We start from the raw sequence: 14719 nt of genomic DNA on the forward strand, positions 1-14719 counted from the left end.
CCGCGCGTGAAAAAAAAAAAAAAAAAAAAAGAGGGAGGAGAGGTGGGAGGGGGCGACGCAAGTGCAAGGATCTCCGCCGCCTCCCCTGCAGGAGCCGGCAGCTCCTCCCCGGGAGACTGCCTGCCCGGCCTCGTTTGCCCGTGCTCTTCACCCCCCTCCCTCCTTCCCGGCTCCATTTGCTGTCAAAAAAACAATAAAACAACAGCAGCAGCCGATCGGCTTAATTAGAAGGAAGCCTGCCTATGCGCATGTGCAAACGGTGTAAAAATAAAAAAATGCCGATGTGCTCTCCTGAGGGCCTGAGGTGTGGACGGGCATATTGCGATGTGCTGCAGTCAGGAGGTGAGTGTGATCGCATTTCAGCCGGCATAAACTGCAATGGTTCCAACCGGTACAGTTTATGCCGGCTGAAACGCCCCGTCTGAGTGAAGGGTGGGGTATAAATCCACCTGTTCTCGTCCTCCTCCTCCTTCTAATCCCCTATCAAATATCAGTTTCCCACACACCTTCTTCTGTACAATCATGGTTTCACTTCCTGTGTGCTGATTGGCAATAAACCCTCCCCATGTTCCTCTCTTCTCAGTCTTCTTCTGCTGCCTTCTCCTTGACCCTGTCCTATTCATGTTCCTTAGATTCTGCTCCCCCCCCCAAGTCATTCAGGAAGGGATTCACAATGCAGTCCTAAGCAGAGCATTGACCTTGACTTCAGGGGACTTCAGTGGGTGTAACTCTGCTCAGGATTTCATTGCAAATATATTCCCATCTGTATTCTGCTGGGCATACTGGTGGCATTAAATCAATGTTCATTTTTTTCCTTGGTAGTAATGTATTAAAATGTTTTTTGTAACTGTGTTCTTGGGCACCACACAAAATTCTAAATAATGCTAATACTAGGCAGAGTGAAGTGTACTCTGCACCATCCATTATGTTTGACCCCAGCCTACTCCTGCTATTGAAATATATGATATGGCAATGGCTACAAATTGGTACTGCTCCTGCTTTGGGCTATCCTAATTGCCTAAGCAACCTAATTGGGGTAGCAATATTTTTAGGGCATCAGTGAAATTATTTGTTGGAAGTTATACCTATGGCAAGAGAACCAAGAGTGTGTACCTGTGGTTGTTTATGCTGCACAGCTACTTGCCGTGGCAGACTAGCTTGGGCCAGCCCTGACTGTTTCTGCAGAAACACACACAAGATTTTCTCTGCATTTCTCCCCTATTTCTCAATATTATAATCACCTTAGTGCCAAGCCGGAGAGAGAGAGGAAAGATACAGCACACATCTTGGGCAGGGTAGGCATGTGTGCTACACAGCTGAACAAGGCTGAAGAGAAAGCATGTGCAGGGAACACACATTGAGGAATGGTGTGGGGTCGGTTGTGTCTGTTTGTCTTTGTGAGTGCTAGTACTTACAGTTGCTTTGTCTTTTTTCAAGTAAATTAGGAGTTGCCCTTTCTCTTTATTCCTTTCCTGGTCTGGGAGCTTCTCAGGCTTTGTTCTTTTACTCTTTTGGTGGGAGGTGTTATTTCCCATCATGCAACTTCGCATGAGCAGCCCCTCCTCCTTGAGAAGCAGTGATCGTACTGTTGTGTTATCAGCCCCTCCTAACCTTCCTGAGCTTGGCAAACCGACACAAGGTGCGATTGTGATGTCATCTGATATCATAGGGCAATTGTACAGTGGTTTGAGTATGTTGTTTAGCCCTGATGGCCAGAATGGCAGGAATTTTTTCTCCAGGCATCCTTGCCTGTTATCAAACAGCAGTTACTGGGATTCTGGGATATCTTAGAACAGTGATGGTGAACCTTTTAGAGACCGAGTGCCCAAACTGCGACCCAAAACCCACTTATTTATCACAAAGTGCCAACACGGCAATTTAACCTGAATACTGAGGTTTTACTTTAGAAAAAACAACTCATACATTAACTTAAGATGATCCAAACAAAGTAAGGAAAGCAATCCCAAATGCTTTCATTTACTTAAAATTATTTGGCAGAGAATTCGACACTTTAATGATGGTCTGGGCCTGGCTGGGGTGATGGCACGCGTGCCCACAGAGAGGGCTCTGAGTGCCACCTCCGGCACCCGTGCCATAGGTTCGCCACCACTGTTTTAGAAGGTCAGTGTCAAGATATGGACGAGCACCCCATTTGTATGGGTTCTAGTTATTTCCCCCTAAACTGTAATCAACAGCACGTTTACTAAGACTTTCTTTAGACCATTCAAAACTGTACAATGACATCAAGTGATGAAGTTTCTTTTTGAGGCATACAGGTACATGCACATACATATTTATACATGCACATGTGCACACAGTTTCTGAATTTTTCATCTGGCTGTCTTCTTTATTGTTTCAACTCAGTTTACAAGAAAAAAAAAAAATTCCACTGCATTCTTGTAGCGCAGAGATGGTTGGAAAGTGTATTTATCATCTCTCTGACAAATGGAATTTTGAAAGGAGCATGCAGAAGAAAGAGACAATTAGCATATTTATGAGGCTGAGTGTGTGTTGGGGGGGGGAACTCCTGCAGCCAGAGCTGATGTATGCCAGAGGTAGCTTTTACCTAATTTGCACTGTTTTGGGGCTCCTAATGAATCACAAGCTCTCTTCATCTCTCTTTTATCTGTCCCTTTCTCAATGGACGTGCAGGGTTATTAGGCAGAGAGACTATCAGGGCAGGGATGCTACTTTCCCCTGTGAAACACCCCCTTGCTCATTTCCATCAGTGTCTTGAGTGACTCTGACATCTCTTTTTTCTTTAATTATAAGTGCATATGGTACCTAATTTTGCATTGCTTTCTTGGTACTATTCAGTGATTCATATCCTATGCAGCAGCGGCTCTGTCTCCTCTATTTTGACTTCACAATGCTTTGTATAGCCATACTCATATTTTCAGATGGTGATACCACATATATACAGTACAATGTTGAGGGGTGACTCTGGAAAAACTAGTTTATGGGAGCAGTGGGATGGTAAAGAGCAAGGGGAGTGACAGTTTTGTACTATATTGCTTAGAACAGAGACAACGGACATTTTAATCCATGCTTTTGGACTTTAGTCTGCTGGCTTGGGTCTGATGTGGCGAGAGCAGGGCTGTGACAGATAAAAGGCAACTTCTTCTTTTCCCACTGCAGTCTCCTGTGCCCCCCTCCATTCTGCTTCCGTGGTCACTGGATCCCCAGGAATATCATTGAGATGGAAATAGCAGCAGTAGGGGAATCAGGAAAAATACCCTCTTCTACAAGCAGAGCAGATGTATAGGATCTAAGCCATTGATACTAGAAGCGCAGGGAGATGAAAGGGTTAACATGACATATCGGGTTGGAGGCGCTTCCACTACTCCTTGGTACTCCTCTGAATCATCTCTGAGCATCTGTTTGTTTGTACACAATCCTCGCTTTTTAGCCAATGCATTAACAAACGAGAAAGAATGAGGATGCTTTCGCTAGGTACCCTTTTGGGGATGCTTAATCTTAACTACATTGCCTGTTTTGAAAAAATGTATCTCAGTGGCTTAGTGTGGTTGTGACTACTCTGGTATGCAGCAACTTTTGTCATACAGTCTGAAAATTGTATACTGCCCTGCACCACTCTTGTGAGCCTGGCACCAGCCACCCCAGCTCCTTTCCCTATTTTGCCATGGGCTGGCCCTGCAGTGGTATACACTGGATGTGGCGAGAGCAGGGCTGTGACAAATAAAAGGCAACTTCTTCTTTTCCCACTGCAGTCTTCTGTGCCCCCCTCCAGTCTGCTTCTGTGGTCACTGGATCCCCAGGAATATCACTGAGATGGAAATAGCAAGTAGGGGAATCAGCAAAAATACCCTCTTCTACAAGCAGAGCAGATGTATAGGATCTAAGCCATTGGTACTAGAAGCGCAGGGAGATGAAAGGGTTAACATGACATATCGGGTTGGAGGCGCTTCCACTACTCCTTGGTACTCCTCTGAATCATCTCTGAGCATCTGTTTGTTTGTACACAATCCTCGCTTTTTAGCCAATGCATTAACAAACGAGAAAGAATGAGGATGCTTTCGCTAGGTACCCTTTTGGGGATGCTTAATCTTAACTACATTGCCTGTTTTGAAAAAATGTATCTCAGTGGCTTAGTGTGGTTGTGACTACTCTGGTATGCAGCAACTTTTGTCATACAGTCTGAAAATTGTATACTGCCCTGCACCACTCTTGTGAGCCTGGCACCAGCCACCCCAGCTCCTTTCCCTATTTTGCCATGGGCTGGCCCTGCAGTGGTATACACTGTAACTCCTGGCCACCAAGACTGAAGGGTCGCTAGTAGGGTTGCCAGCTCTGGATTGGGAAATACCTGGAGATTTGGGGGGGAGCCTGGGGGGGGTTGGGGAGGGGAAAGACCTAAGCAGGATATAATGCTATAGAGCCCACCCTCCAAAGCTGCCAATTTCTCCGGCAGAACTGATCTTGGTCATCTGGAGCACAATTTTAACAGTGGGAGATCTCCAGGTGCCCCCTGGAGGTTGGTAACCCTAGCAGCTAGGGAGGCGGGTGTGGCCATCTGCTATGGCCCTTCACTCTTCTGTACAGAGGCCTGGCCAATAATTGGGTCCTAAAAAGCAATTGGGGGGTGAGGTAACCAGAATACAAAAATAGCTCCTTCGGGTTTCTTTTAACGGGGGGGGGGCAGCAATGGAAGAGCCACATATAATGAAGGAAGTGTCCTTGGACTGGAAGGATTTCCTGCAACTTAAGGGTGAGTATATGCCATGTTTGGTTCAATAGAAAGCCGCTATGGGAGCTTAAATGTATAAGCAGCGGAAAAGTAGCATCTGCTGTGTAACATCTAGACTGGTCCTTATACAGGCACACGCCTGTATCTGAGATGCTGGCATTCAGTGGCCTGATACACACATGGATATTGATCACTATGTCACTCTACAATCAATTACCACAGTAGGATTGCCAGGTCACATCTTCTCCCCGGCAGGGGGATTTGGGGGGCTTTCCAAGAGGGGGTGGAGTTGTCCTCAATGCAATGACATTATGCAGAGTGTCAGGGATGCAGCACCATGCGCACACGCCCCCCCCAACTAGGGTTGCCAAATGGATTTTGTCCGGTAGCGGCCAAATCGTGCGCGCATGCGCGTCACCCGGAAGTGACGTCGCACGTTGGGGGCGGGGCCACGCCATTTGAGGGGAAAACAAAGAGTTTTCCCCTCAAATGGCATGGCCCCGCCCCCAGCATGCGATGTCACTTCCGGGTGGTGTGCACACGGGGGTGGGGTTTCCCCCGGGCCCCGATTCTGCGAGAGCGGGAATCGGGCCTTGAAAGCGGGGGGAAATCCGCCCCCCTCGGGGGATTTGGGAACCCTACCCCCCACTTTCCCCCAAACATTTATAGGGAACTTTCCCTTTAAATGGTTGGGAGGAAAGTGGGCACCGTGCTTGCCTGCCCTGCAAGCAAACTTGCAGGTTGTGGGGGAGGTGCGAACAGCTGCTGCTTGAAAAGAGCAGGTGCACATAGTGCTCACTCTTTTCAAGTGGGGCCGTGGACGACTGTTGGGTCGGGGCTTCCCCCTACTGGCCAGCTCGCCGGTGTCTGAGGGGAGCCCCAAAAATTGGGGGACCCCCCACCCCTACCTGGGGACTGGCATCCCTTGACCACAGCAAAAATATATGGACCACTCCTTTGAAAAGCACTAGAATATCTTCATTGTTTCATATCTGTGATGGCCCATTTGCACACCCAGTTTTTTTCTACTGGAACTTGCAGTTATCTAGTGATAAACATATTTATGTAATCAAGGCTTGCCCACAACCTACTGGCAGCACAGCACCACCAATAGCCATAACGTGCCTCCTTTCTATTGTCAGTCTTTTGAAAGCCCAATTAGTGCCTGATTTCCTTTCTTCTGCCTTGACAAAGAGATCACAGAATGACACTGGGTCTAACTGTATGTAGACATGGGATGTTGCTAAACTGACATAAAAGTATGTGTGCAGGGGGAGATTCTGTATAGGGCAGCAATCAAAGAGGGTTGTGATGGGCTCTTCCCCCTTCAAAGATGGTGCTTTCTCCCTGAGATCTTCTCATCTTTGTTTCTTTTCTCCCAGCTGGGCTTTGAGATCGGATGTAAACCTCTTCTAGGAGAAAATCAGCTATGGGGAAGGAGTTTTGAAGGGGGGGGGTGCTCAGGGAAAGATTCAGTGTTTTCTACCTACCTGCTGCTTTCCCACTTTAAATTGTGCCTATTCAAGTGGCCTGTGTTCTAATACATAGTTCAAGCTATGCCACTATGTTCTCTAGTTGGACCTTGAAAGTATTAATCAAAAGATGATCCCTCAACATCGATGTTTATGCCAGATCACCAAGACTGCAATTATATAATCAGGTCAGGCCGAATAAGTGTATGTACATTCATAATACGAGTTTTGTCTGGGTGGATGAAAAGAACCACTAGCTTGCACAGATCATTTCTGTTGTTTGTTTGGTGTACTGAAGAGTGGGGGAGGAAGCTTTACCGTGTTGTATTATCACCTGTGCCCCAGTTGCATGGCTAAAAATGGAAGTCCCTTTGTTCCGTGTGTGTGTGTGTGCATGTGTGTGTGTGTGAGAAAATAAAGAGCCTTTGCTTGCAGTTTTTAGCTTAGCTCAGTGGCTCCAATGCTTTTATTTATTGGTCTTAGAGGCCAACAACAACAAAAAGGACCCAGTGGTTTTTTAAAAAAAACTATGGCTTACTTTCAGTGGTTAAGGTAAAATATCAAATGAAGAGGGACAATAAATGTGCCAAGACCTGTGGGTTTCATTTTTTAAATTTATTGTTGGATGACGGAAATATGAGCCCCATTTACAGACTTTCAAGGTCCTCAGATCTTGATATGAGACTTCACAAAGATATGTTATTTATATGTATTGATCAGATGGTCTTCTGGAAATAGTTTTGTATGAGAGCACTTTAACGTTTCTTTAGATTGTAATTCTCACTATAATTGTTGTTTAGTTATCATCTGCACAAAAGACCTGAAATGTTAATTTACATTCTTTTACAATTGTTTGTGGGAAATGTACAGTAAGGTGTAGCATTTTCACAAGGAAAAAAACCTGCAAATGGGGGATTTGCATAACCAGGTAACACCCACTCTCACATATACAATATCACAACTATAAATCCCAAAGCCCCTCCAATTATGAAATGTTAGACCAAGGAAAAGCTCCAGCATCAGGAAAACTGGATATTAGAGATGGGCATGAACCTAAAAATTCTGGTTTAGATAGAAGTTTGGGGCAGTTCCTGAACTGAGCAAAAAAATGCCCTGAACCAGACAGTTTGGGTCCCCCTTTCTTTGGGGCCAGGAGAAGGGGGGGGTCACCTGGGAAGGGTTGAATGGCTGGCAGCCATTTAACCCATCCATTTGCTCCCCCTGTCTCAAACTGATGGGTTTAATGGTTCACAGCCATTTAAAGCTAACAGCTGATGGGTGGATCTGCCCCCCTGTTAGGCTTTCAAGTGGAGGAAGTAAACCCACCACTGAAATGGCTTGCAGCCAATGTTCCCTCTAAGCTGCAGAGTGCTGTGAGCAAAAATCCTATTTTGTGAGCTACTGGCATTAAAGTTGTGAGCAAGCAATTTGGCTACTGCATAAATTAGTTTGCTCTGGAGCCATCCTTCCTGCGCTAAGACAAAAATGTGTGAGCCAGAGGCTGAAAAACTGTGAGCTAGCTCACACTAACTCAGCTTAGAGGGAACACTGCTTGCAGCCATTTAAGCCTAACAGGTGAGCTGTGGACCCGCACCACTCAGTTGTTAGGTTTAAATGACCCAAACAGTCGAACCAGACAAAAGTCTGGTAAATATTCGGGGAAGGCGCCTTCCCAAACATTGGTTCAGGGGCTCTGAACTGTGCTAACTTTGTGCTGAATTTTGGTTCGTGAACTGGTTCGTGCCCACCACTACTGAATACTGAGAAAAGAATTGTACTGAAAATGATAGTATTCAGAGGGAAAGTGAGGGAAACAGAGGCTCAGATTTCTCTCGGCTTCAATAGTGTTTTTAAAAGAAGGAGATGGTAAATGTAGACATGTTCTATTTCTTTTGTAATTCTGTTTTCCTGTACTCCTCTTGGCTCAGTAGAACGTTTTTTGAATTACTATAAATTAGAATGGAGTATTATGTGGTTGCAGAGGCTCAGTGGTTAAGACGCTGAACTGCAGACCAGAAAGTTGGTAGTTCAGCAGTTCAAGACCCGAGTGCCGCATGACGGAGTGAGCTCCCATCTCTGGTCCCAGCTCCTGCCAACCTAGCATTTCAAAAGCAAGAAATTGCAAGTAGATAAATAAGTACCACTTTGGTGGGAAGGTAACAGTATTCTGTGCGTCTCGACATCTAGTCCTGCCGGCCACATGACCACAGAAACGTCTTCGGACAGTGCTGGCTCTTCGGCTTGGAAACGGAGATGAGCACTGTACCCTAGAGTTGGATTTGGCTGGCTTTCGAGCAAGGGAAACCTTTACCTTTTTATTGTGTGGTTAAGAGGTTAATCTTGAGAGGGTTGCCAATTCTGGGTCAGGATATTCTGTGAGTTTTGAGGGTGGTTCCTGGGGAGGGTGGGGTTTGGGAAGAGGAGAAACCTCAACAAAGTATACTGCCATATAATCTACACTGCAAAACAGCCATTTTCTCCAGGGAAATTGATCTCTGTAGTCTCAAGATTAGTTGTAATTCTGAGAGATCTGAGGCTCCACCTTGGATCTTTAAAAAGTTGCACTACAGCCATAAAATCCTGAGTTTTTCCACTGTTGCTTGGAATCTAGGTCAACATTAGGGTAGCTGCACCACAGCTACCTCCAACTCTGAGCCTTCTTCACAAAGTGTGCATAGTAGAAGGCATGGTGCACTAAACAAGGTGAGAAACTTCTTGGGAAGTTTGCTTATTAGTCCTCAGCTGCTCACCCATTTTCCCCCTCCCATGTTCTTATCCTCCAGGAATATGAGAGCTCCTCTAAGATGGAACAGTTTATGACCCGCTTTCTGCTGCGTGAGACAATGAACCAACTGCAGTCTCTGCACGTTTCGCTGGAATGTGCTGCAGACACCATTGAAGAACAAGCTGGCCGGGAAAGGTAATATACAGATTGGGTTGATTAAAAGCTACAAAAGAAGCCAAAATGATAACAGAAGCACCCTCCGGGAAGCCTCCTCCTGCCCAGAGTGCTCCCATTTTTTTCTCTTCCTCATTATCCAGTCCCAGACGGATTTGCCTTGCCATACCAGCTGTGGGCCTCTGGCAACCATAAATTAAGGTATACTAGCTTATCTAGGGAGCCAGGTGTATTCAGTTTCTAAAGTTAAGTGCATATGGGTCTTTGTTCTCTGCTGTCCCCTTTACCTAGCTAGAAAGCTTATGGGGAAAAGGCAGCAGTACTATGAGCTATACTGCTTCCAGTTTTGCATTTCTGTTGGTATTCTGTGGTATAGGATTGGGAGCCTGGGGAGTTGCCATTCAGATGTACCATTCTGGGTTCAGGAATAATAATAGCAGTTGGGGAGGAACTGAGAACCACTGGTCTTTTTTTAAAAAAAAAACTGCTGAAGAAGACTCACTTGATAGCATTTTCCTGATTGGTAATATAATTTGAAAAATCCTACACTAGCACAAGGGCTCACTGAAAAACACTGTTCTTGTGCAAATGGCGGAGCCAGTGGAAGTGGATGCCACAGCAGAGACCGTCAAGCATGCTTGGAGTACATTCATAGGATCCAAGCCATAGTGTCTAGATGTGTTAGGGAATTGCATGTACAGATTCACTTCCATGCACTGGGTTGGACTCAGCCAAGTTTTTGATGCAATCTCAGTCTTATTCCCCTCCTTACTACAGCTCCCATCCCACATGGCTTTTGCCCAGGCAGGTCCTCTGATCCCCATCATAGCCTTTTTGTTGATCAAAGGGGACCCTCTTCCTCCCCTTTTCACCATTACAAAAGTTGGTTGGATCCAACCCACTAGCCATTACTACAGTAGATGGATTATGTTGTTTTGGTGCTTTCTAGGACTGAAGTGAAGAAATCAGAAGTGTCTGTTGGCCCACGTGCTGTGAAAAGATGTGGCCGTAGGGCCCAGAAGAACATCTGCTTGTCTCCTACAGATCCTTATTCAGGGATGCTGACCACAGGTATTGACAGGTCCCCATTCAAATTCTCTGTGTCTTTAGCACTAAGAAACAGCAATGTTCTTCTAATAATGGGTCATGGAAATAACTGGATGGAAAATGCAATAGCAACGTCAATATGCAACAGTGGATTAGTTCCTGTGTGTATAGGCATCACTGGATTTCTCATCTGTTGATTCCTTGAGGACATGTTGACCCAGAGCTGACTGTGGCTGCCCCTGTGCTGGGCAAGAGACTTCATGAAGATGCGAGGGAAGCCTCAATTTTATGCAGCTTTCAGAGGCTCTGTAAAACTGAGTTCTTCCATCATGCCTTTGGTAGCCCCTGAGTGAAGCTCGTGGCTTGCTTCCTTTTAGTTGTATTGGCTGTCGATGTGATACCATGATTGTTTCATTTAAGCTGCTTTGAGTCCAGTTGGTCAGGAGAAAAACAGGGGATAATATATTTATAGATATTCAAGTAAATTAAATTAGTTAATCGATGGAGAGTTCGGTGTATAAAATTTAACCTGTGAAGGCTGATTCACACATGCAAGTCTGCTGATGTGACCAAGTGATGAGCCTCCACACCTGTGCCTGCCCAGTGTCAATTATCAGAAGCACAGCTGCTTTCTTTCTAATGAATTGCAGCAAATCAGGGCCTAATTGGGCATCACAGGAAACCTGAGGTTGTCTCCAAACTGTGTGCCCCAACACACCTTCATGATAGGATCTAGTTTTAAAAACCATGTACAGTGAAAGTCTGTGCTCTCTGATCTTCTTGGTTGCTGCTTGCAGGGTGTGGAGAAATACTGAGGGTAGTAATGTCATTTACTAAGTTTTACGGGGAAGGTGCAGGTCGACAGAGACCATGAATCCCCTGTGATATCGAAGTTAGTCTCTGCTTTGGTTCTAAATGGCAGTCCTAGAAAAAGCTCAAAACAGCATTTCTGGTTTTCAAGGAGACACAGACTAAAGGTTCTCCCATTCGACAGATTTGTCAAAGGAGCAGTTTAGGAGCCCATGAATGAAAATGTAACATTGGAAGTGGGCACAGCTGCTTTCTAAACAGAGTTCCTGTCTTTCTTACAGCAAAAGAGCAAATTGCTGTTCTATAACAGACTGTTTCAGGAAGGCACTTTGTAAAGGGAAGACTAGGTTATAGTACTGTGTATAGGAGATATTAACAGTTTTCAAGACATATCACCCTCTTGTCACTTCCTCTTTTCTACTGATATAATACCACTTATCTTCATTATATCCACACTCTGTATCATGTCTAATATGCTACTCTCATGCAGATTTTAGTAATCCTAGTCCTCATACGTAGATGGCTTTTTAGGTGTGTTCTCATACTGATTATATCATCCTACTCTGTGCTTAGTAGATGTCTCTTTGTATGTACTGTTATCAGTTTATACTGTGTAATCCACTTTTAGTCTCAGTGAGAAAGGTGAACTATAAATAAGTAAATATTAAATATTTGCAGTTACAAAGCAAACATTATAATAGGGTTGCCAAGTCGTACCTTCATCTGGAGCAGGGGACTCCCGGTTCGCTCCTGGAGCACGTGCGTGCACCACATCCACGTCACCTGGAAGTGACGCGGGCATGCTGGGGGCGGGGCCACGACCATCTGAGGGAAAACCATAGAGTTTTCCCTCGGATTACCGTGGCCCCGCCCCCAGCGTGCCCGGCATGGTTGCGTCACTTCCGGGTGACGTGCACGTCGCGTACTTTGGGGGCGGGGTCCCCCCAGGGCCTGATACGCCGCCGGCGGGGAATGGGCCTCTGGGGTGAGGGGTTCCCCCCCCCCCAGGGGGACTTGGCAAGCCTACATTATAAGCATCGCCTTCCTTTGTGAGGCAGAGAGTGGGAATGAAATACAAAGCAAATACATCTATCTAATTTGTGCTAAAAGTCAATAGCAGAGCCTTGCCATGCCATCGGCCTGGCTGTTGGTCCTACCAAAGTCATCCTTATATCCTGAACTGCTACCATGAGCTGCCTTGAGTATGATTTCAGCTCAGCCCTCTCTCTCGGCTCATGTTACACCCAGGTGTTTGCGTGGAAGTGGACAGTCAGTGGACAACTGAGATGAATCGGCTACAGCAGCTCATTGAGAAGCTGGAATGTCAGGTGAGCCAGCATATTCAATCGGTATGAGGCAAAATGGAGAATCTTTTTGGTCTTGATGCATTTCCCCCATCCCCACCCCGATTCTGATTCCTACTTGAGCCTTGGACCAAAATACTGCTAACTTGATCCCTGTTCTAGTTCTTTGAACTCACCAAGTTTTTTAAAAAATATAAACTTATGATAGGGCTAGGGATGCATGAGTGAAGTATGTGGGGGGGGGGATGTTTAATTTTTTCCTATCATCCAGGAGACTATATCTGTCTTGACAAATAGTGCAGATAGTTTTTTCATTGTTCCTTTGCTTCACATGTTTATACTAGAATTCAAAACCCTCTTTGAAACTGTTTAGCAGTCACAGCTCTCAGTAAAGGGACCCTGGGGAATTTTATATTAAAGGATAAAGAGCCCACATACAAGATAAATGATGGTGATTTCATTAACAGAAACAACAGTTATTGACAATGTTTAAGTTGCCCATAGGCCTGGAGAAAAATGTCCTGCCCCTTTTCACACAGGCTGAATGGAATGTTGTTGTTTTTAAACTAGGTGATATTATTTACCTCCACACGCCATGAAAAGCTTCAGCTGCCAATTCTGTTGTTCCTTGGCAACCGTAATGAGGCTGAAATGTATAGGAACAGCTTATATGTTACCATATGTGCCTTTTGAGGTATATGTGTATGTGGACCATCTATCTAATAGATTGTGTCTGTTCAATGTACAGTATTGGATATTTCAGAACAAAGTAGCAATGGAATCCTTAGAAAAGTTCTCCCCTTCAGCAAAATGATTTATGATGCTGTTTCCAGGATAGTCACAAAGGGACAGTTAAAGCCTCAGAGAACAGAACTGATTAGGGTAGCTGGAGCTCCCTGGTTCCAGTAATAAACTTCCCAATGGTGTAAATTCAAGAATGAGTGTGGGATGAATCATTCAGTTAAGGTCTAAATACTTGCAGTGAAGTGAAGCTAGCCTAAATTCCAGAATATCTCTTCTAATGTGACAAGAGGGACTGTCATGATCTGGGCTGTGCCACCAGAGGCCTACTAGACCCAAGGAGCCTGGCTAGCAGTAGGTGAGGCTGGGCCTACAACTCCCAGAAGCCCCTGGGAGGTTTTGGAGCTAAAATGGACCAATAGGAAAAGAGGAGGGCTGGGAATAAAAGTTCTGGAGCAGCAGGAAGAGTTGTTCTTTCTTCCAGAGGGCAGAGCCAGAAGAAAGGCTGCTGCAGGGGAAAAACCCTCATCCTGAGGGAGGGGTGAGTAGTGTAAGGCCACTTGAGATAGTGAGCTAGGGAAAGTATATTTAGACGCGTTAGGGCATTTGATTTCTTTTCTTTTCACTCACTTATTGTTATTATTCTGCACCTTGTTGTTTGACCTCCTATAAAATAAACCTTTTTCTTGTTTCACTCTGCCTGGTCCTCATGTTGGGGTTTTTGCACCTTCTTCTGCACCCTGAATTGTCAAACTTGGCACCCACCAGGGCTGGTAGGACCACAAAGTCAGCTGGTCACTGACAGCTAACCCTTTGACAGCCGGCCATCTGACAATCAGCTCTCTGGAAGCTCTGCCCCTGGGGGCAGAGAAGTGGAGCAGCAGAAGGTTTATTCCTAGAAACTATTCCAAATATCTGGCATTGCCTCTGGGAAATATTCAGGTTGAGGCTTTGGCAGATGGTCTGACTGTCAAGGGGAATGGAGTTCCAAAGCTGGAGAGCCTGTTCTGAACCTGTCACATTACTTGTATAGTGAACCTTCCACAGAGTCTGCTTTTACATGCTTTGGTTGGCAATCTGGTCTTGCTTTGTCCACTGAGGATGTTCACAAAGCCATCAAATGTTTTAACCTCTTGAATAAAATGTTTCCCTTTGGCAAATTTTTGCATTTCTCTAGAGTCCGAGGCTGGAGCCTCTGAAAGAGGACAATGTCTGCAAAGAAAGAGATTCTGTAAGTTCAAGGCTCGAACTGTATTTCTGTTGACTGTTAAGGTTGATACATGTTATTTTTTAAAATTTATTTTATTTATTTATTATTAAATTTCTATCCCGCCCTCCCCGTGAACGGGCTCAGGGCAGCTTACAATTAAGGGCACCATGTGGCAGAATATATAAAACATATAAAAACAAGATAGTTGTTATAGTTGTAACTGTTGTCAGATTAACGCCAGAGACTCTGTGACTTTCAATAACTATATATTGCAAACATGCAAACAGAACACCTTTTCCTCACTTGATTCCTTTCCTGAGTAGTTTCTGCTTCCCACCCCACACTTCCGGTTAGGACTTCTGGTTTCTCCCCTCTTCACATTTCACTACAGTTGTTGTATTATCAGTGCTTTGTGGCACTTTACAGAATGTAAGAATGCCAGAACTTAGGACCCTATTCCAAAGCGTTTGTAGTCTAAAATTCAATACTGGGGAGGGGAGACAACAAAAGAAGGTGGAGACCTTGAAG

At 45.2% G+C, this 14719-nt stretch overlaps 1 protein-coding gene across 1 annotated transcript in view; it reads left to right on the forward strand.

Moving 5' to 3' along the window:
• NECAB3 (N-terminal EF-hand calcium binding protein 3) overlaps positions 1-14719 on the forward strand; it is a 153859-nt gene that overhangs the window by 129083 nt on the left and 10057 nt on the right. The window contains exons 6-9 of the mRNA XM_015425260.1: positions 8964-9100; positions 10029-10150; positions 12185-12264; positions 14159-14212. Of these exons, the coding sequence (XP_015280746.1) occupies positions 8964-9100; positions 10029-10150; positions 12185-12264; positions 14159-14212 (393 nt within the window). The remainder of the gene's footprint in view (positions 1-8963; positions 9101-10028; positions 10151-12184; positions 12265-14158; positions 14213-14719) is intronic.

Source organism: Gekko japonicus, unplaced genomic scaffold (genome assembly GCF_001447785.1).
Source record: "Gekko japonicus isolate JY-2015 unplaced genomic scaffold, Gekko_japonicus_V1.1 scaffold2, whole genome shotgun sequence".
Classification (NCBI taxonomy): domain Eukaryota; kingdom Metazoa; phylum Chordata; class Lepidosauria; order Squamata; family Gekkonidae; genus Gekko; species Gekko japonicus.